Raw genomic sequence first — 22,708 nt, 5'->3', positions numbered from 1 at the left:
TTCACCAATTAAAGTCAGACTAATTGAATTGGTCTTATGTCAAAAAGGATGGGTAGAAGCTGCTAAAGACAGTAGAAAACAACTGAAGTGTGGTTAAGAGACAGGTTCTTATGTACAGTGGATACAGGGAAGATAACCTACTTCTTAACTAAATGGCACCAAACTCAGTGTCTGAAATAGATCCTCCCTCCCCCCCCCCCCATTTAATGGCAAATTATTAATTTCTGTGTGCAGGTTGAATAGCTGAGGGAAAAATTGCAATATCAAATTCAAAAATCTTTAAATCTACACCGAAGTATTCCAGACTACATATTTTGCTGTTTCAACCCAATGACTGTTGCCTACTACGTCCCATAATTTTTATAATATTTGGTGCCAAAAAATCCAGAATTAGAAATAAACTCACTGCATTAAAAAATACATTGTTAAATCAAGACTACGTGTTGCTCTGGTCAAATTACGAATCAAGAGCATATCTTTTGGGAAAAAACAGCAAGTAAACATTATCTGAAAGACCTTCAACATAGTCATATTGACAGAAATATAAGTTCAAGATAGTTAAGTTAAAAAGGATAGTATTTTCTATCAGGTATAACTTACACTTACACATCATTAATAATGTAAAAACACCTTCACTCCAAGACACATTTAAATTGTAAATTAATGAGTTTATACATATACATACTCTGGATCAACAACTCCATGTTGGGGTGTCACTGTTAAGGAGTGTGCTGGCCAAGATAGCTCAAAAGACAAAGACCTAGTGGAGTGATTTATAATCTGCACCCGCCCAGTCTGTGTTGATCCATCTATAAATGGGGACATAAATTAGAGCATTAGAAAGTGAGACAGTATGTATCCAATTCTCAAGGCTTCATTGCCAGCACATGGTTGCCACTCACATTACTCACACTTGAGCATACAAGCATATGACCGAGAACCAGTGCCTGCAGTGGCTTCACTTTCCAAAATGAGTTGTCCCACAGATTTGCTACCTCCTGTAAGTGGACCTACAACCCAATTCCACCGCTCTGTCTGTGGCGGTTAAGGTTACCACAGCCCTGAAACTACATTAGATCCTGTAGATAACCAGCACATATTACATTTTACCCAAGTGGCGGGATTCCCCAAGGTCCGAGGAGTCACAGATTGTATCCATGTGGCTACATAAATCCACAGGAAAGGATACCATTTTCTCAATGTGCAGCTCTTTTGCGACCAGCACCACATCATGCAAGTTAATGCTTGCTTCCCAGGGAGCTGTCATGATAGCTTTACTTTAAGGAACTCCAGTATGTTAGCACCACCATAGGAAAGGCAAGTCTCTGGATGGATCCTAGGAGATCAGAGGGACAGCCAAATTTCTCAAAGCTCATGTTCATCGATGTGGCATGTATTATGTCAGAACATTGTATTCCCTGCCTCTACCAAACCACTTTTCAGTTAGCAACAGCAATGGAAATTACGATCACAGACTTGTCAGACCATTGGTATTTTGGGACCAATATTGTAAGGTGAACAATTCTTGAGAAGTATAGCAACTTATTATGAGAATTAAGAATGCACAGTGGACCAAAGGTATGAGAAGATATGGCTCAGTGGCTGATTTACAATTCTGCCTATGGCCATACAAATATGGCTGCCACAATTAGACTTGAGATGGATAGGTAATGCTGGGCTTGTAGTGTATTGTGGAAAATATCTGACTTGTCGCACACTTTACTTTGATGGAAGTGAGAAGACATCCCACCCAGTCTGAAAGCAGACCACAGCTGGAAGATCCCAGTTGACACCTGGTCATTCCAACTTAGCTAATCTTAGCCAGAGTGACGACGGGGTGATACACTCAACTAAATACTATAAGTACATTTTCCACTGAAATTGCATAGGTGCAAAAGTGAATTATGAAAAGTGCATAAGTCAGTTTAATGCAACAAATAAGCTTTTTTTATATAACCTAAAATAATTGAAATGTGACTTGCTTTTAACTAAGTACTTGATAGAGAGTAAACTGTCTAATGGTTTACTGAAATTTTAATACAGATATACTTTTCCTTCAGATCTTCTAGAAAATTTCTATACCCTTAAACAAAAAGCGAGTAGCAACTCTAATTTTCTCTAATTTATCAGCAAGACACCATTGCTTTGGTTGGACTGGCTTTGAATTTGGACATACAATCTGATTTTAGTATTGTTCCTGGGAGAGGAAAGAATGTTTTATGTATGTTATTACTGAGAAAAATTGAACTGCCAAGATGACTTTAAGGTTGAAAAGGAGAGAAAAAAGATGAGGTAAATATTGAAGAACAAGTTTGAGGCTCAAAAGTCTACAGATTGTAGGATGAAGAGAAAATAGAGGTTAGGAGTCCTAGTTTCAGGGTCAGGGAAAGAATGTAGGGCTGTATTAAAAGATGCTACTTTCTAGACAGCTTATAATATGTGCAATAAAGTAGCTCACTATTTCCAGGTGATGGGATAAACACAAATTGTTTGTGTTGCCTTTCTAGTGTTGACTAATCAGGAGGAATAGTACCCCATTAGAACTAGTTCCTCTCATTTCCAACATCAACACAATTGCATTGCAACATTACTCACCAGTTGATGGCACAGTAAGAATTAAATGCCCAGGCTTCACAGTCCATGATGATTTAGGCTTGAGTGACTGGTTCTGCACTTGATTAGAAACATGCAAAAATAATGGAGAGCCTTGTGGTCCTCTCACTGGAAGAACATCCAGTGATGCATTTCTTTCTGAACTTCCAAGTACACTACAACAAAATTGTATCAGATCAATTTGCCATTTTCCTAATGTTATTAAACACACTATCTTAAGTTTTTAAAAACATTTAAACACTACCTGAAATTCAATTTTCTTCCCAGATAAACATTTTAGTAAAGCTCAAAAATTTTAAATATGCAAAACATTACTAGTTAATCTTTATAATTTCAAATTCTGAACAAGTCCAATTTTTCTAATACCATGAACAATAAAATGCATGTATCTAAATCTAATTTGAGTAAAATAATGCTTCTGAATGTTCAAATACCTTTCTGAACCAACATTCATCCCATGAGAAGATGAAAATGAATCCAAGCCTTCTGTATCAGTAGTCTCAGTCAATGCAGAACTTCCAGCAACAGAAAGAATCACCTTATTCAGATTTCCATAGAAAATCTGGATGTCATTTGGTCTCTTTGGTAAGTCATAGACTATAAAGAAAATCACAAACAGCAACTTCAGCATTTCCATTTAAAGACAAAGTAATTTTATTCAAATATATTTGAACTATTTTGAAAGTTAGATCACTCAACTGAGTTTATGCTTCAGAGCCTACATGTTAAATAGTGCAATCAGAAGAACCCTTCAATCAAAGTGCACACAACCATCCCTTACTGAAAGTGTGATCAGGAGTGGGCACCCTGATCAATTACCCCCTGCCTAACCCCAGGGGTGCTGAGGCCACCTGTAGTGTCCCTACAACCACCTTGATTGACATCAGCTAACACAGACTGTGAACGAAGCCTGAATCTTCTTGGTCCACATACTACTAAGCCATGCAGAGAATAGTGAACAGGGAGTTAATTCTCAAAGTTATCCCTCAACAACTGTAAACAATGAGTTTTCTACATTACAACACTAACTACACTTCAAAAGTATTTCATTGGCTGTAAAGTGTTTTGTGAGATCCTGAGGTCGTGAAAGGCACTATATAAATGCAAGTTCTTTCTTTTTAGAAGTTAAACTGGACCTCTCCCCAAAAAGGGAACAGAATTTTTTTTTAAAAACACACACAAGTAGTCCATCTCTTTAAACATTACACAGTGAACTATCCTCCTTGCTCCTTAAATTCAACTGCATCAAGGACAGTAAACCAGCATTTTTTTTATTTTTTAAATTCGTTCACGGGATGTGGGCGTCGCTGGCAAGGCCGGCATTTATTGCCCATCCCTAATTGCCCTCGAGAAGGTGGTGGTGAGCCGCCTTCTTGAACCGCTGCAGTCTGTGTGGTGACGGTTCTCCCACAGTGCTGTTAGGAAGGGAGTTCCAGGATTTTGACCCAGCGACAATGAAGGAACGGCGATATATTTCCAAGTCGGGATGGTGTGTGACTTGGAGGGGAACGTGCAAGGAGGTGGAGGAAGAAGACGTGAGGGCACATTTGACTGTTATTACCACTGGATAACAACTGCAGGTGTCCTTGTAGCACATGACACAGCTCTTTGTCTGGCCTGGATCTTATGTAGTCAGATCCATATGGTTAGGTGTCAGGTAGATGTGTCTCTACCTGTAAGGTGGGAGGTATTGGCAGGTGGGCACAGTCTGATTTACTGACTGTTGGTCCTCCTCTTCTTCCCCCAAAATACATAAGAGTAAAGGAAATTTGCCCATTGGGAAACCCACTGTCCTAATAGTGTGAATGTACCAAAAGAGTGACAGGTGACAAAGAAAAAAAAGCAAGAGGAAAGGTTCAGAAATAGCCTCAAACGTAATATATTAATCTATATACTTTAATACAATCTATATAATAATTTTAAATCCTTGAGTTGGTAATGCCCATTATTCTTACTTGCTTCAGCAACCTCTCAGCCAACAGCTAAATACTATTTCCTGTGACTAACTAACTGTGAGCAAGGCCATGGGAGATTCTTCTGATCTGAAGCAGGATGGATGCTCGGGTCTGTAACACAAGTACGCAAAGTTCTTTCATAGGAGATTAAGTTTCAAAACTGTGAAACATATAGACTTATTTCTTTCCCTTCTCAATGTTTTTTCAAAAAAATGTTGCAAATAATATTTACTGAATTCAGTTCCACCTTGCCATGATGGGATCTGAACTGTGACCTTTTGAGTTGCTAGTCCTGTACCATAAATCACTGTAACCAATAGATTAGTAGGACAGCACAAAAATATCTTTTTCCAGAGAGCACCAACTTCAAGAAAGCTCTCCCACAGTCTCCTAGTGTATTTAATAAAGAGAATTTCAGTCACAGAGCAGGTTACTCTGCACATAAATCCCTGCAGACAGATATGGAGAGAATCGGACATGCTAATGTGTTTCCAGTGCTGAGAAAGTCAATATGTCCAAGTTTTTTGTGATTCCAGCAACCACCAGGGCTACTGTCCCAAGAACATTTTCTCCTAGTTACAGTCATGGCTGTACTCTTTTCATAGAATCATAGAATCATAGAAGTTACAACATGGAAACAGGCCCTTCGGCCCAACATGTCCATGTCGCCCAGTTTATACCACTAAGCTAGTCCCAATTGCCTGCACTTGGCCCATATCCCTCGATACCCATCTTCCCCATGTAACTGTCCAAATGCTTTTTAAAAGACAAAATTGTACCCGCCTCTACTACTGCCTCTGGCAGCTCGTTCCAGACACTCACCACCCTTTGAGTGAAAAAATTGCCCCTCTGGATCCTTTTGTATCTCTCCCCTCTCACCTTAAATCTGTGCCCCCTCGTTATAGACTCCCCTACCTTTGGGAAAAGATTTTGACTATCGACCTTATCTATGCCCCTCATTATTTTATAGACTTCTATAAGATCACCCCTTAACCTCCTACTCTCCAGGGAATAAAGTCCCAGTCTGTCTAACCTCTCCCTGTAAGTCAAACCATCAAGTCCCGGTAGCATCCTAGTAAATCTTTTCTGCACTCTTTCTAGTTTAATAATATCCTTTCTGTAATAGGGTGACCAGAACTGTACACAGTACTCCAAGTGTGGCCTCACCAATGCCCTGTACAACTTCAAGACATCCCAACTCCTGCATTCAATGTTCTGACCAATGAAACCAAGCATGCTGAATGCCTTCTTCACCACCCTATCCACCTGTGACTCCACTTTCAAGGAGCTATGAATCTGTACTCCTAGATCTCTTTGTTCTATAACTCTCCCCAACGCCCTACCATTAACGGAGTAGGTCCTGGCCCGATTTATGTTACTTAATAAAAGGTCAGTGACAAACCTATGAACTAGACAACATGGCCTCCTACCGCGGTTTTGAAATCCTGCAACACAGACACATGCCATTGGATGGATGGACTGCAGAAATAGTAACAAGACGTATTGCACCTGAAGTCCTGAGTGTGGTCTCAAGGTTTTGGTTGAACAGGGGTCCTGTTGGCTTTTCTGGCCATGATCTTATTGAATGGCGGAGTGGGCTCGAGGGGCCGATTGGCCTACTCCTGCTCCTATTTCTTATGTTCTTATGTTTTAATTACTTACCTGATCCAATGTCTGTAGTGTATAAACACTCAAGAACTAGAAGTTAGCTCTCAAATATATTACATCGCAAATTTAAGACAGCATTTGTATTCTATTTAAAAAATGAAGCGCGCTGGTAAATTGCATACCTGTTTTCCCACTTCGCGACAAATTCAAAACAAAAAGATTAAACGATAAAAATCATATCTACAGCATTAAAAAAACCTCAATTTTCGCATCAGCATACAAGATGACTGAACAAATTGTCCTAATGAAGCTTGAACATTAAAAATAGATAGAACTTGAGAATCCTCAATAGATTAACAACTCCATGCCTCCTATATTAAAATTATAGAATCCATGAAAAATTAACCTGCAAGATAAACGAGTGAAGAAAAACAAGCAATAAATACCTTCAGACACCAGTTCTTCACCAGGAAACTTTTGAGTGAAATCAATCTTTTGAAGTGGACTGTCTCCACAAACCATCTGTTGGAGTCCACGGCGATTCCGGGCAAGTGCTCTGTGGTAAACGATCAGAGGTGGGAGGGAAGAAGGAAGATGAGACGGCAAAGAAAGTTAGTGTAGTTTGACAATGGAAGCTACAATTTTCAACTAACGTTTAAAGGACTGCTTCTCTGATTTAATGCATTTGCATTTTTAGCTTAAAATTAAGGCTCACAATTGAATGCAATAGCTAACATTTTTTTCATTGTAAAGTAAATTTTTCTGCTCATCAAAGCAAGGCATGTTACTGAATGAAACAATCTCATTTCAGACTTGCAGGATCAGCATCAAGGACTCCCAAGAAAGCCACTTATTAAATAAAGTTCCCTCTGCTCCAACATGCCCTAACCACAAACTCAAAAGACAAACTTTTCACTGAAATAGTGTAAACGTTTTCTTTTCCCCATGTAATCAAGCCTGAACAAAATTGCCAATTAATGGTAAATTAGGGATAGTTGTGTACTGTGGACCCACACCCACCAGGAACTGGGCTGAGACTGCCAAAATTTGTTAAGCATTACTCAGGTGCTCTAAGTAAATGCACTGTGCCACCTATTCTCAACAATTTTTCTCTCACTCCCCCCACCCCCCCTTGAAAGGCACTGACCCATGCAGGGCTGCAGTTCCACTGATGCAAACAGCCCGTTGGTATCTCACAAAGTGGCCATTCTTCATGTGACCATGGAAGGCATCATAGTTGATGCTGATGCTATCCCAACCTGATGTCCACACATCACTATACAGCAGGGGTCAATGGACAGTCAAATAGTAAGAATCCTGGGTGATTTTTCTCCTCTGTAGCCCAGATGTGCTGATGACAAATATACTGATCCAATCACGGTCACAGGCTTTTTAAAACTAGTCAACTAGCATGTCAGAATGAGACTGGAAATTACATCTACAGCCCAAAAAGTGATAAGAAGTAATGACAACATTTCATATATGCACAAGTATGTTGCAGGCTCTTAAAAACTTCCAGAGCAAAAAAAAATTATGATCATGCCACATGCCTTCGTAGCTGCTGTCGTGACACCTCGTCTCCGCAAAAGAAGCAAATTACACAAAGCCATGCTGAATCCATTTTACAGTGAAGATACTCTCTTTGAGTGGAGTGGCAGGTTACTGTAATAGTCTGAGAAGAGAAAGGTTATGGTCAGGTGGATCAAATCCAAAACAAGAAATTACCTTACACTTCTAACTGTCTAGGCTGGAGAAAGGGTAAGAAAGCTATTCAGATTTCAGAAGCCAAATTAGGAGAATGTAGGAAATTACGATAGTAATTCCAACCTCCATTGCCCTATGCAACATCAGCAGAATGTGTTTCCCATTCCCACACCAGTCCAGTTTTTAAGTCTTCGAGTAAGGTTGGTATTTTTGTGCTGAAATGGCAGCCGTTTTGTGCTGGGTGCCCATACTATTAGTAACTGGCAGGCTACTCAAAAGTACTTAATATGGAATCCTTACAGTCAGATGATTCAAACCTAGAATCCAGAAGTGAAAAACCTGAGATACTATTTTAAGAGGAACCTCGTGAGATTGGAGAGTGGCTTTGTCACCACAACAAATCAGAAGTGGTTGAGCCATAATCAGTGCTGGAAGTCTCTCTAATGTAAGCAAAATGCAGCCGCCACTTTGCAAATGGCAAGGTCCCACAAAATCAGATGAATAACCAGGCAATCCATTTTTGGTGGTGTTAGCCTAGGGAAAGATCTTAACTAGGACTTTGGGAGAACACAAAGCAAAATAATGTAGATGACGGAAATCTGAAATAAAAACAAAGTGCTAGAAACGCTCATTCGGAGGACATCCTCCTCTCCTTCAAGTCGTGCTTTGGGACCTTTTACAACTACAGAATAGCAGATAGGGCCTTTATTTAATGCCTCATTTCAAAGACCAGACCTCTCATAATGCAGCACTCTCTCAGCACTGCACTGAAAGTCTGGACATATTCAGAATATCTGCTCCCTTCAAAGGAGACCTGGTTATAAATAAAACAGGTGACGTGCAACTAGAACAGAGTTGTCTCTGAATTTGTGCTGAATTAGCAAAGCAATGTACAGATGCTTTGCGCTACCTATCAAATCTGACAGTGAGGAGATAATTATGTAGCGTTTGTGCACTCATGTATTCTCAGGTGTGAAATAACTTTAGTTAGTTTAACCTTCCACAGGACCCCCAACAGACTGACATTAGTCTTACTCCATAAAGCAACATCAAATCAATACAACATGTAATCTATGTTTACTGCAAATGATTTGCTGTAAGAAATCATGTTCGAACCAATCTAAATTATGACCTTGTTCAAAGATATATGGCCAATCTCCAAGATGGCAGGTCTAGTCTGCTAATCTATCAGAAAGTACGTAATTTATCTAGTACTACACAAAGGAACTTTACATGGAAGATCAATTACTGTACACTTTGTCTATTTAGTCTGCCTTAATCCTAGACATATGAGAGTGACCATTTCCACTCAGTGCCTTTCCAGAATTACCATCTTCATTCTGTTCTTTCAGCACCAAATGATGTTCTCGGCTGGCTGATAGCCTTAGTACAGCAAAGCAGTAGGAAACTCATCCAAGGGGATTTAAACTCTAACCCTTTTGCAGCCAAATATGAATACTGTCATGGGAAATTTTAAATGATCTGATGTAAGTGTAATCTTTCTCATTTTTCAAATAAAAACTTTAATCTTCACATTCAAACAGGATATTACGGTCACCTATAAGGGAAACACCTGGCAATATTATCCCTTGGAAGATATTTGCACCCTGCGCAATGAGATGATTTTCTTCAACTCTGCCATGTGTACACATGGTCTCTATTTTGGTTTGACCCTTAGTTTCTTGTGTGGAGACCATCTTACGACCCCAAATAGCAGCCAAAGCTCTAAGATATCAAAATTCACTAGAACACTACTCCAAGCCATATCAAGTCAATGAGAAATTACGTTAGCAGAGTGCTTTATATGGGGAGGTTGAACTTCTTTTAAAAAAAAATTACAACTCAGTTAGATAAAGGCAGCTTAGTTATCAGCAAAAAAACCTTGCTTCTTTGAAGAAGTTTGACCTCCACATACAAATTGAATTCCTTCCAGCCTCATTGTAAATTATTCAGAGACACAGCTGCTTTTAATATTGACACTTCAAGTCAGGTGATATGCTCAACATAACCAGGAGCAGGTCAACAGTTCTAGAGCAACAGACACTAATGACATCACTGAAGAATGTCTGTATAATTTCAGTATACAGCAGATCAACTAGTGATAAAATCACTGAATTGTGAAAGGTCGAAACCTTAAAAAGGTGGAAAATATCACTGATTAGAAAAAGGTATACAAAACACAATAAGCCACAACCCCAAACCACATCGGACAAAGATGAATGGTTGATCGGCAGGGAGTTTTGTAAGTGGAGGTTGAACTTTTTCCACAGAATGAGAAAGACCATAGCTCTAGTAAGCAATCTAAACACGTACAATTAGGAAGTATATCACTGCAGTATAAAATACTGCAGGCAGGTCTCTGGGAACCTGCACCTTCAGAACAGCTTGGTTCCTGCGGTGCCACAACTGTTATCCACCTAAATCGATAAAACAAGACAATAATGCTTTGGAAAAGAATGGAGGCAGCCTGGGATAGCCACCAGAATGACCTAGCACTTATCGCTTTATGAGAAGTTCACAACCATGATGTGGAGTGATCTGAACAGCTCAAACCCTAGATCTAGCTCAAAACAAGGCTTGAGCAGAGCTTTCTGAGAAAGAGATATCACCTGAAGCTTAAAAAATTGAGAAATCGTACCTTAGTGATTCCCCCTCAAGTATTGGATGGAGGGAATTCCTATTTGTATGCATCAATCTATCACATACAACTTTGCTTTTAAACTTTTTAAAAAAGTTTCGGTGAAAGTTGATCAGTAACATCAGAAGAAGGTCTATTACATTAGAAATAAATTATTGTTCTTTACTAGACATTATCTTACCTCTCGAGTACGTTCCTTGAGTACAAATTGAGCTGGAGAAACATTTATAACATTGGTGTTCATAAAAGTTTTTATCTGTGAATCTGTGAAACAAGCTGCCTTGACATAAGCAGCCCGAGAGCCTGTATTTCTCATACAGAAAGTGATCTGGCTCACTTTGTCTGCTGTGATATCATTTAAATTCACCACATAGCTGCCTGATATTTTTTTAACATCTTCCAATATAATGTTGCTTGTTCCTCCATAACCTGAAAGTGGAATCTGAAAAAAAAAAATCATCTTTAAAATCCGCATTCAAAAATTTCAATAGTTGTACAAAGTGATCTATTAGTCTCAACTTATTGGTCTCTTGCAGAGACTACAATATAATTGCAACCTTGGCTGCAGTGTTTTGGTCCATTTTCTTGGGAGTCACATGGGCCATCTATTTAAACAGGAATCAGTTACCAGTCAAAGGAACTTTACTAAAAATTAGAGTTAATGAATACAAATTAGTATTAGAAGACTGGTATAGTTTCTGCTCTGTTCACATATGCCTTCTAACATGCTTATTTCCATTTTATCCTGATAACTTCCCTAAGCCTTTGATCTGCTTTTTGTAGGGACGGACAGGATTAAATCCTGCAAGAAAAAATTTCAGGAGTTAGGAAATAGATTAAGAAGCAGGACCGCAAAAGTAGTAACGTTAAGATTACTACCAATGTCATGTATTAGACAGTACAGGAACAGATTTATTAGGGAAATAAATGCATGGTTGGAGGCACATCATATTCCTAGTGCATTCTGACCAGTGCTGTGGCAGGAGTGAGCAGTACAAATCAGATGGTCTACTCCTGAACAGAGCTGGGACCAATATCCTTGTAGGGAGGGTAACCGGAACTGTAAAGAAGCGTTATAATAGTGAAAAGGCCATGCACGGCTTATCTGTTTGAGGTCATGAAGTGGAACTAACACAGTTGTTTTAGTAACTGGCCTATTGGGAAAGGCTGCTCCCCACCCCAATTTTCACTCAGGAAAAAAATGCACATTTTGTGAAGTCACTGTACAGCTTTGGTATAGAATACCTAAAGACACATTGGAGCTGTTAAGGTTGTGAACATATTTGCAACACTACTCCAATTTGGCAATGGTCCCTCTGGTTTGACTGCACCAGGAGATATCTTCAATCCTGCCTCCAAGAGCAGGACCTTGCGGGTTTGACTTTTTGCCATGTGAGGCTTTGGATGTGAAGGGGGTGGGGGGAGGGGGTCTGTTGTAGGGAAAGTAATTTAAGATATTGTGTGCCTTTTACAATGGAAGACAGCAAATCTAAATCACTGAAACACAGCATTCATTGTGTTTCAGTTTTAATTAAGCAGTTACGATATACATACTGTGAATTTTACTCCTGGTCGAGTTAAACGTATCCCAGATTGCTTAATTTCAAGTCTTGCCAACATGCAAGTAACCCGTGTTGGTGCAAACAAAAGATGAACGCAGACATCATCTTTGGGGCAAATCATCAACTCACGATTACTAGACAGTCTTTCTTCAGGACCAAATGTGCTCTGTAACTACAAAGACAGCCATTTATTAAAAATCTTGATTTCAGAAATTCAAAGATGTCTTGGCTAATATTTTCAGAACTATTGCAGATAGAAAATACATCAGAACTGGAGCCTTAAATATCAGTTACAAAAGATACCATTTGAAAAAACATGGCAAAATCAAATCTTCAAGTCTTGCAAAATTATGCTGATTTTCTAACAGTGTGGACTCAAAATACACTCTGCTCAAGCACACAAACTATCCATAGCACAACAGAGAACAATGAGAAAAGAAGTGAACTAAATCAGGTGATGTCAATTACAAACCTTACTTTTTGTATTCCCTACTTTTGTCAGCCTGCATTTCTTTCTCGACAAGGTCAAGTCCTGCTCAGTGTTCTATTTATATTTATTCTTTCACTAATTCAGTTTTACACATTGAGGATGATAAATTTCAAGTCCACCAATCACAAGACTAGCACCACCACCCGCCCCCCCCCCCCCCCCATCATGGGTTTCCATTTTACAGGTGGATGAGCTTAAAAATGAGGGGCTGCACAGTTTTGCTCACTTTCAGCCTGACCCATTTTCCATGCAATGGCACAGTCAGTCAAGACAACTTGGAGGAAGGCAAGATGGCTTACATTATGAAATTTTTAAAACACTACTTCCTTAAGTATGAGACAAATTTTAGGAAGTACACCATTCTCATGGGGGGTGGGGTGGCAGGGCAGCAAAGGGTGAAGTGTAAACAGTAATGAACATAAAAGCGAAAACGAAGTTATGAAGCTTAATTGAAAGGAACAGAAGCATCCTTTCTTCTCCTTTAATAAATATCCATGGGGCATGGCAATTACCTGTTGTTTCCATATGCAAGTCGCATATATATCATACAGATGCAACATTTTACTTAAAACTCACCTGAAAGCAGTCTTGATCTTGACCTTTGATCAACAGACGTAACTGTTGTGTAACAGTTGAAGAATTATTTCTGAGAACAAGCTTCTGTTGACTGCAAGACAAAAAAAAATCCATTTCAAAAAGTATGAGAAAACATACAAGCTAGCTAAAAAAGAACTTTTTAAACTAGAAAAAGGGTTTAGAAGGGAAAAACCATTTTCACTGTTTTCAGAACCATTTCTAAGTATCAGTTCTTTAAGAAAAGAAGTTAATGAGTGATCTGATCACGGTATGGTTCTCTGTGTACTATGTTATATACATTTAAATACATATGAATACGGTGACAGAGTAAGCTACAATTTGTGAATACAGCTATGCAATTTAATAATGGGAAAATGAAAGGAAAAAGAGCAAGAGGAAGACAAACTTATTACATCCAACAGGTCTTCTCTTTCTTCAGAGACGCTGATGGAGTTACTGTATATTACCAGCAATTTCTGTTTTTATTTAAAAGATAGATGTGCACATTGTTCGATGATATCAAGAAACAGTTTGAAGTCCTGGAGATCAACTAGTTTGTTCAACTGGCTCAGGATCGAGGGGTGTTTAACTTTAAGGCTACCAACCAACGGATATTAGACAGCATTTAAAAAAAAAATTAGCAGAAACCCTAATTTTATTAAGTGTATTTTGAAGTTATATTCTTCAGATGGCCCATGAGAAACACAGAACAGCAGATGAAGTAGTCTGAAATACTATGCTCACATAACATGCTATAATCATTCCTAAAGCAAACCATGGAATCCTAGCCTCATGATAAAAATGGGACAACCTCATGTCACATAAAGGGTGTGGAGATGCCGGTGATGGACTGGGGTTGACAATTGTAAACAATTTTACAACACCAAGTTATAGTCCAGCAATTTTATTTTAAATTCACAAGCTTTCGGAGGCTTCCTCCTTCATTTCGTACACATAAAGGGTGACATTTGGGATTATTGCATTGTTTGAAAAACTAACTGCCCCTTGCACACATTTCCAGATTTACCATTCAATGACTTGATAAAAATGCTGAGCTATCGGTGCAGCCCAGTACAGTCAGATTTATCAGATTATCTGTCATATCAACAAAACCAACGAAAAGATGCTGAAAAGCTACCTCTCTTTGCAATATTGAATTATCAAGCCAGTTTTGGGAAAAAAAATTCTTTCTTCCTAAACAGAAGTGTACATTCGCCAAAAGCCTTTCACAATTACCAAGAGCCAATTCCCCCACCATAACAATTTCTTCTCCACAACCCAAAAGACACTGTGCACGTACTTTCACCCTGTACAACACATTTGCCTTCAACGAAAACCTGAAGGAAGCAAGATCTAGGCCATCGGATAACAGGAATAATGGAGAGAAGTTTGGAAACTTTTACAACTACCAATCATAGCAAAATTTAGAAACATCAACTGAAATTTAAATACTAAGCATACAGCATCCCACACGAGCTCTGATTACTGTCGCCAAGCAGTGCTGCAGAGGCAGTGGCCGGAAAACACATCTGCATCTTTGGTCCTGTGCTTAAATCCAACTACCCCAAACAGTGGACACAATGCCACAAATGCCTCCTCCCCGTCCCCCCCCCACCCCGCCCAGACCCACAAACTTCACAGCAAAACCCCATAGATTGAAGGACAGGTTGATATAACAGTGAAGATTGCAAGATAGATTATAGGTAAAGAAGCCCAGTCCAACATGGCATCCAATTATTTCTTAAATAACCCTGAGGGTTTTGCCTCTACCATCCTACCAGGAAGTCTAGTCCCATTTCAACCACAAGAATGGCAACCCAATGCACTCACTGGAATGGGTCGCCCCTGTATGCTCCTCCCTACTGCTAAAAATCACCCTGACCTTGAAGCATGTACCACCATTATAGCTCGTGTATATGATATGCCAGAGGATAATGAATAAATGGGATGTAAAAAGAACCATTCAACAGCTGCACCAGTATATAAACTCATGTACAATTCTGAGAAAATAGCATTAAAATACTGAAGTATAATGGGAATTCATTGAATTGTGATTAACTATATTCTAAGACATGCAATGAAGAAAAAAAAATTGCTCTGAGGATATCCCATTTTGGGCCAAAGCTGTCATCTTCTAGTGGCAATCTACAATCAAATTTTGGTTCATGGAAAAAAAAGGAATTTTAGCACATTCTGTTGGAACTGAACTACAGAAAAATGTTAACACAAGAAAACCTTATATACTGAACAAATTAGTATACCATTTAAGATAACATATCTTAAAACAAGTTTAGAAATACAGGAACACAACTGAAATACAGCTAAAAACCTAGATTATTCTGTTGAACATGTTAATAAGTTATGACAAGTGAAATTACAATCTTCATGTGAAGTACTGAAGGGTTGCAAGTAATTTACTTCCTTCAGTATGCTTTAAACTTAATGTGCAGGCTAGTAACATTTTCTTAGGTGACTCTATAAGCAACTCATACACTCTTCAGTTGTGCGTCATGAGGAAAGGTAATATTATCTGGTTTGTTGGGCAGACCCCAATACAGCTCAAATTCTAAGTCTGTGTTCATTCGTGTGCACATTTTGGCTAACGGTCTAGATCTGAGCCCATTATTTTGTTCTCTTCATCTTCTGTTTGGCACTTCTCTCCTGCCTCTTCACCTTCCTGTCAGATAGTCATGACATCTTTCAGTTCTCCCCTCTCAGGAACTGCCCCCTCTAATCACTGCCTCAATCCATCACTATTCCTCTGCCATCTTAATTTCCTGCCACAGTTCTAGACTTGAATAGTCATTAGATAAGGCCACAACTACCCTCTGTGCCTCTCTGCATTCCCTGAAAAGCCCAAAAGGTAACCATCACGACCTCACCAACTTCCTACCCGTCTTGCTCCCCGCACCCACTGCTGTCCCCTTGGACTCTGCCAGAGGAACTACAATCACCGCCCCTTTCCGCATCTCTCTCCAGAATATCTGTTCACTCGCAAACAAGGCCCTTGCCATCCTTGACCATATTGTGGATTATTACATTATCATGGCTTTGACAGATACTTGGCTCATGGGCAGGGACACCTTGCCCCTTACTGAAACCTTCCGCCTGGCTGCATATTCCACCACCATTGTTCCTGCAAACTAACACCCGGTCACCAAACTCCCTTTTCCCTTCAAAGTTCTTGAATGTATTGTTGCCTCCCAAATCCATGCTCATCTTTCCCACAACTCCATGTTTGAATTTCTATAATCCGGTTTCTGCCTGTCACATATCTGAAACAGCCCTAATCAAAGTCATAAATGAGATCCTCTGTAACTGTGGCCATCTTGCACGATCGCTCCCTGTAATTCTTAGTAGCCTTTGACACGGTCGACCACACCATCCTCCTCCAACATCCCTCCTCCATTGTCCAGCTCAGAAGGCATGTCCTCATTTGGCTCCACTCTAGCCTATCCAAATCAGCTAAGCCCCATGTTCCAATGGAAGTTTTCTCTGCGTTAAATACTTTGCTTCCTGCCAACAGCACATTCGTCTGCAAACGACAATCACAGTATTTTGTGAAATGACTGAACTTTGCGTTGTGCACCTTGTACAGTGGTCAATTTTCAATCAAGTGCATTTCAATAGTTGCTTTGATGTATTATGCTGTTATTTTAGTATTCCTGTGATGTTTTGCTGTGCCATTTCATTAAAACTGCTCAATTCGAATAATTAGATGATTTTAAATTTTTCAAACAAATAATGACTTTCAATTAACAGTAGATTGTAATCTGATAGTTTATTAAAAACGATTAAACTAATTAAATTAACAATGAAGATATTCAAGTTTCAGCAGTCCAACATTCATAACAGAACTCAACGTCAATGGTATCTTTCACCTTAGAATAAATTTAGTTGCCAAAATGACAATGGTACTTACACGGCCCTTCCAAGAGAAACTCCTCCCCATGACATAAATTGCTTGTTGGACAGAATTGGTGGTATATCAACTGAGGAATCTGAAGATGAAGAGATGGATTGGACTGATTCAGGCCTCCCAAGCAGTCCTTTTAAAGCAACTTCATACTGGGGACCAAATGGCTGGACCAGAATAGTCAAATGGCTAGAAAGGAAAGAGGGAATTCTTTAGTACTGTTCAGCTTTTAAAATGATTTTTCCCTCAATTTCTGGGCTTCCCTAGTCTCAATTTGTTCACCCATTTAAAAGACTTATTTCTCTATAATGAGAGTGGCACTTGAATGGAGAGAAGAAAGATTGAGATACAAGATGAAAAGATGGGTGGGGAAGAATGAGAACTGATCAAAAATACTGTACTTGTTAAGCTTAATGGGCTTTTCCTGTTCCCATATCCTTATCAGATGGGTTTCTCTTCTTTTGTCGTGATGTGAATACTGATGAAGCTTGTGCTATTTAATAGTCAGATGCAATTTGCATTGGAAAATTTGGGGGTGTGTGTGCGCGTGCGTGTATAACTTTGCTACTGTAAACAAATGCATGTGTGAATAATAAGCCAAAAATCATTTTTAAACCCTATCCAGCTACAAAGGATAGCAGTGATGAGAACAGAACCAAGAATATGACTGTAAAATGTAGCAATGCTTCCTGGGGAAGAGATAGGTTAGAAACTTGTATCAGCATTTATATAGTGCCTTTAACGCAACGCAAGCTACATCATTAAATAAATTTAAAACAGAAATAGACAGTTTCCTAGAAGTAAAGGGAATTAGGGGTTACGGGGAGTGGGCAGGAAATTGGACATGAATTTTGATTTGAGGTTAGGATCAGATCAGCCATGATCTTATTGAATGGCGGAGCAGGCTCGGGAGGCCGATTGGCCTACTCCTGCTCCTATTTCTTATGTTCTTATGAATGTCCCATGGTACTGCACAGATGTAAATAAGGCAAAGGGATGCTGAGCCAAGAAAGGAAATTAGGAGGGGTGGCTAATGGATTGGTTGAAGGGAAGGATTCTGAGGGTTTTAAAAGCGGATAGCGAAGTAGAGAGATAAAGATATTTAGTCAGGGAATTCCTGACAGTAGGACTCAGGTAGCTGAAGATTGCAAGAAGTAGGATAGGGCAAGACTGTGGAGAGATTTTAAGATGAGGTCCAGAATTTTAACGATATGTGGGACAGGAGCCAATGTGGGTCAGCGAGGACAAGAGTGATGGGTGAGCATGACTTGGTGCAGAAAAGAATGTGTGCAGCACAGTTTTGAACAAAGTTGGAGTTTAGAGAAGATGGAGGAAGGAAAGCCGGTCAAGAGTAGTTGACTCTGCAGGGTTCATTAGCTGAGATGGTGTGGAGTTGGAAGTAAGCAGTCTTCGTGACAGAAAGGATCTTGGCAGTTCAAAGTTGAACTGGATGGTACTGGTCTTACCATTAATGGAGCCAGAGGCAGTGGCCAGGGAGGGGGAACAAGGAAATGGAGTTTGTAGTGGGGGCTGAAGATCAATTTAATTGCAAATCAAAAGGTTAAAGTTATACCTTTGTATCTCACTTTGGGTATCCTGTGGCGTAAATGAAACAACAACTTCCAATTCTTCTCCAGGCTGAATGTAGAGATTATCTGGCTTTGCTAAAAAACATCTTGATTCTGCAGTCTAACACATAAATTTTAAGGGAAAATTCAGCATTAAGTATTCATAATGTAAATAACAAAAATTTCCAAGTTCAGGTTTTCAATGGATGCATGTTGATACATTTGATTTTAAAGTAGCTCCTAGTCTATGAATGATCAGAAAATTCTAATTTGTGTAAAAAAAAATGGATGCAATGTTGAACAATCCTATGCAAAGTATTCCTTACCAATACAACCTGACTTCCTAAGAATGAGAATGTCAGCTATGAGAATGCAGGCAATGGAGAACAGTTAGCGAATGGGAAAACCACCTTACATCATTTCACTCAACCCATTTCCCAGTTTAGCATCATACATGAAGTAATTCACTGGATCAAGCTTATAAACATGGGGATGATTTTTCAGGATTTTTGTTTTCCATTCAAAATTTACCTACTTATTGATGGGATTCGTACTATGGACCAATGATGAGCAAATTTCTGAAAAATAAATCTGAAAATACAAATTGAAGCCATCTAAGCCACACAACTTCCGTATCAACTAGGTACTGTTGTGAACTTAGTTGGCGTTGAAGGATATTGAGGTTAATGTTTGTATCCCTAATTAACAACCAGGACTAGAAATTAAATGGAAGCGAGCTGGCATACGCGTGATGAGCCAAATGGTCTCCTCCTGTGCTACAAAATTCTATGATTCTAACAAGGGTCTGAGTTGCTTCCAAAGCAGACAGTTAGCAACTGGGCCAATTGCCGACATCAGCTTAACAGCCTCTGGGTGACTACAGAAGACTCAAAAATTGCAGAGTCGAGAAAAGGAAACAAAATTTAAGGTATATCCAAAGCACAAGACATGAGCTTAGAGAAATCTTAATTTTTTTTTTTGAGGGGTGTGGCAGACAAAGAACTAATAAAACGGATACTTTGCATTGAAAATACTACTTACATTCATGTTCCGAAACCTTATCACAGCATACATTACTACATGACATTGCCTCTTTAAGCTGCAAAGTGATGGCGTCAAATTTAATTCTGTGTAACATAGGTAACCACCTTCTGCTATGGGCTTGGGTATTGGGAACGGGGTTGAAACTGCCCAAATAAGTTCCATAAAGAATTTGACAGACAGAAATAGCTGTAGGGGAAAGTATGGGAAGTAATTTTTCTCAAAGTACTCTATTCGTTTATTCATAAAAATATATATTTATAAAAGAAGTGTTTTCTTTTAAACAAAAGCATCAATTTTTTCACCTCAAATCAAAATTGGCCATGGCAATTCCCCTTACATCATGGCTGCACTAGTGACATCACTACACTTCCCCATTGACTGCAATGGAGTTGTGAATTCAGACTAGCCGGAGAAACATACAAAACCCCAGGAAAATGAGCTACTAGCTGAAAAAAAAAGGTATAGAGCATTCATTTGCTTAGCTGAATTATGTGAGCATTCTGGGAAGAGCCAGCTTAAGTCTGAAGTGTGACAGAATACTCATTACTCGCTTGGATGGGTGCAGACTCAACACTCAATAAGCTCAATATCATCCAGGACAGAGCAGTTTGCTTGATTGGCACCCCAAGCACTGGTGCCCTCTGGCTGCAATTGGATGCACTACAACAACTCTCCAAGGTTACTTTGGCAGCATCTCTCCACCCTGCAACCTTTACCTCCGAGAAAGACAAGAGCAGTAATGTTGTGAGAACGCCATTACCTCCAAGCTCTTCGCCAAGTCATACACCATCCTGATTTGGACATATATTGTTCCTTCATCCTTGTTGGGTCAACAGCTTGGAATTCCCTACCTGAGGCCATCGTTGGACAATTAGCGCCACAATGACTGCAGCAGTTCAAGAAGGCCTACCACCGCCTTCTCAATATATCTAGGGTCGGGCAATAAATGCAACCCTGCCGGCGTCGTCCACATCCAGGGAACAAATTAAACACAATGTGAGCTTAACGGCACTCTCGTGCAGCGCATTCATTTTTTATCCCCCCAAAGTGAGGTCAACATGATATTTGTAAACCAAAATTACAGGAGGCTCCCCTTTTACTTCTTGCCACCGTAAAACATCTACTCCATATTTACTGCTGAAAATAAATATTAGAGGACTTCACAGGGTACAACATAAGGGTAAAAAACTTAAAAAGAAAAAGAAGTATGCATCACATCCTTAAAGGGACTCGAAGTTGTTTTGGAAGATAACTGCTAACTCACCTGAACCTTGAGCTGTGCAATGATATTTCCTGCATTTTTTAAAGGTAGGATTTGTTTAGCTGTCTTACCAGGCTTAGCAGACATCACAAGAGTCTAAATGTAAAAACAATAATGAAAACGTCAGAGCACATGTAACACACATAGCCTTCCCTCAACACAGGTTCATTTATTAACAACAGAACAGTCTTTAGTTTCAGTATTTTTACAAAAACGTTAGTATAGGTAAATTTGACAATCTAGCAGAGGCAGTCACAAAAACTGTCTGTTCTTCAAAATCTTTTCGTCCTACATACGACTTTTTATACAGCAGATGCTGACAGCCTCCACTTACAATGACACAATGTCATGGTCTCTTACTCCCATAGGTTTATAGATATACAGTCATAAATTCATTGTTAAAACAACCATCTGAACCTTACCACCTCAACTTTCGTAGCTCAGTTGGAAAGTCAGGGCTTGTGCAACTCTGAGGCATTGGTAAGCTCCAAGACTGACTGTGCCTGAACCCCCAAGAACCCCATTTAGGTTTGTGATTTGGATACCCAAGCTTACAGAAGCTGCTTTTTGGAAGCAAGCTTTGTTCTTCAAAGCTGGTTATGTTTCTTCATAGCCTGGCTGAACAAATACCCTGAGAGCCTATACAGTCAAAACCAGCACGTTAATCTCGTGTACTGATGTCTATGGTTATTCTTAAAACATAGCCAATCATAAGAGTAGTACACAATTGGCATTTTAATGAACATCTCAGGCCAACTGTAACTGTAATTTGGCTACCTGACCCACATGCTCAGCAACTGTTTGAACTGAACCTCACGCTGGTATTGCCAGGGGCCCCATACCACATCTCAGATGATCCATTTGCTAATACAGAAAATTATTCCAGTCCATACATCTTGTGTACAATAAAATGCAGGCCCCCAAAATAAATTTTACATTTCACAACCTCCCAGCACTTGGATTCTCACTTTCCATCCCTGTGTTGACCATTTATACTTGTGTGCAAAGCGATGGCTACAGAAGAAAATGGACCAGGAATTGATCCTTTTATTTGTATGGCTTAGTGTTACAGCAGGCTTTACCTCTGCCCATAAGGCTGTCAGGAAACCCAAGAACAAAGTACTTATGTCAGCATACCTGCATGTCTTTGGGAGCGTGTATTCTGGCAATTCCAACTCTGGCACGGAGTGGTATGCTATTAATAACGTTGCTGGGGCCAGGACTGTCAACCTCTATATCAACTCTTGCGAAGTACTCCTCCGCTGGACCTAAAGGATCTGAGATAAATGTCACAGTATTTATGTTAATAATAGTTTAAAGTTCATGGTTTCTGCAGTTAAGCAGAGGCCAGTATGATTTGATAGAAGATTAAAACATAGAAGAAAGCCATATGGCTTATCACGTCTAACAGCTTTCTGAAACAGGAGGTTCATTTCCCTATAATCTTTTAATTATTTAGGTGCGTACCTTCTAAAAGTGAACATGGATTCTATATCCACCACTGTTTTGGTAAAACATTCCATGTCCTAACAATCCTCTACATTAAAATTAACTCCTTTACACAGGGAGTGGTTAGAATGTGGAACTCGTTACTATAAGGAGTAGTTGAGGAGACTAGCATAGATGCATTTAAGGGGAAGCTAGATGAACACATGAGGGAGAAAGGAATAGAAGGATATGCTGATAGGGTTAGATAAAGTAGGAAGGGAGGATGCTCGTGTGGAGCATAAACATCAGCATAGACCTGTTGGGCCAAATGGCCTGTTTCTGTGC

General features: G+C 39.4%; 1 protein-coding gene across 4 annotated transcripts in view; it reads right to left on the bottom strand.

Moving 5' to 3' along the window:
- The window catches only part of cep192 (centrosomal protein 192), a 142,468-nt gene that overhangs the window by 40,124 nt on the left and 79,636 nt on the right, over positions 1 to 22,708 (bottom strand). For all 4 annotated transcript variants that reach the window (XM_067978190.1, XM_067978197.1, XM_067978187.1 and 1 more), the window contains 12 exons: positions 22,073 to 22,212; positions 20,939 to 21,031; positions 18,636 to 18,751; positions 17,069 to 17,251; positions 13,147 to 13,237; positions 12,073 to 12,252; positions 10,700 to 10,960; positions 7,727 to 7,848; positions 6,623 to 6,732; positions 3,048 to 3,210; positions 2,596 to 2,768; positions 686 to 809 (listed from right to left, as the gene is read on the bottom strand). In XM_067978190.1, coding sequence (XP_067834291.1) covers positions 686 to 809; positions 2,596 to 2,768; positions 3,048 to 3,210; positions 6,623 to 6,732; positions 7,727 to 7,848; positions 10,700 to 10,960; positions 12,073 to 12,252; positions 13,147 to 13,237; positions 17,069 to 17,251; positions 18,636 to 18,751; positions 20,939 to 21,031; positions 22,073 to 22,212 — 1,756 coding nt within the window. The remainder of the gene's footprint in view (positions 1 to 685; positions 810 to 2,595; positions 2,769 to 3,047; positions 3,211 to 6,622; positions 6,733 to 7,726; positions 7,849 to 10,699; positions 10,961 to 12,072; positions 12,253 to 13,146; positions 13,238 to 17,068; positions 17,252 to 18,635; positions 18,752 to 20,938; positions 21,032 to 22,072; positions 22,213 to 22,708) is intronic.

This window comes from Heptranchias perlo, chromosome 3 (assembly GCF_035084215.1).
Source record: "Heptranchias perlo isolate sHepPer1 chromosome 3, sHepPer1.hap1, whole genome shotgun sequence".
NCBI classification, from domain to species: domain Eukaryota; kingdom Metazoa; phylum Chordata; class Chondrichthyes; order Hexanchiformes; family Hexanchidae; genus Heptranchias; species Heptranchias perlo.
Note: the sequence above shows the minus strand (reverse complement) of the source record. Positions and strands in the feature narration are given on the sequence as shown.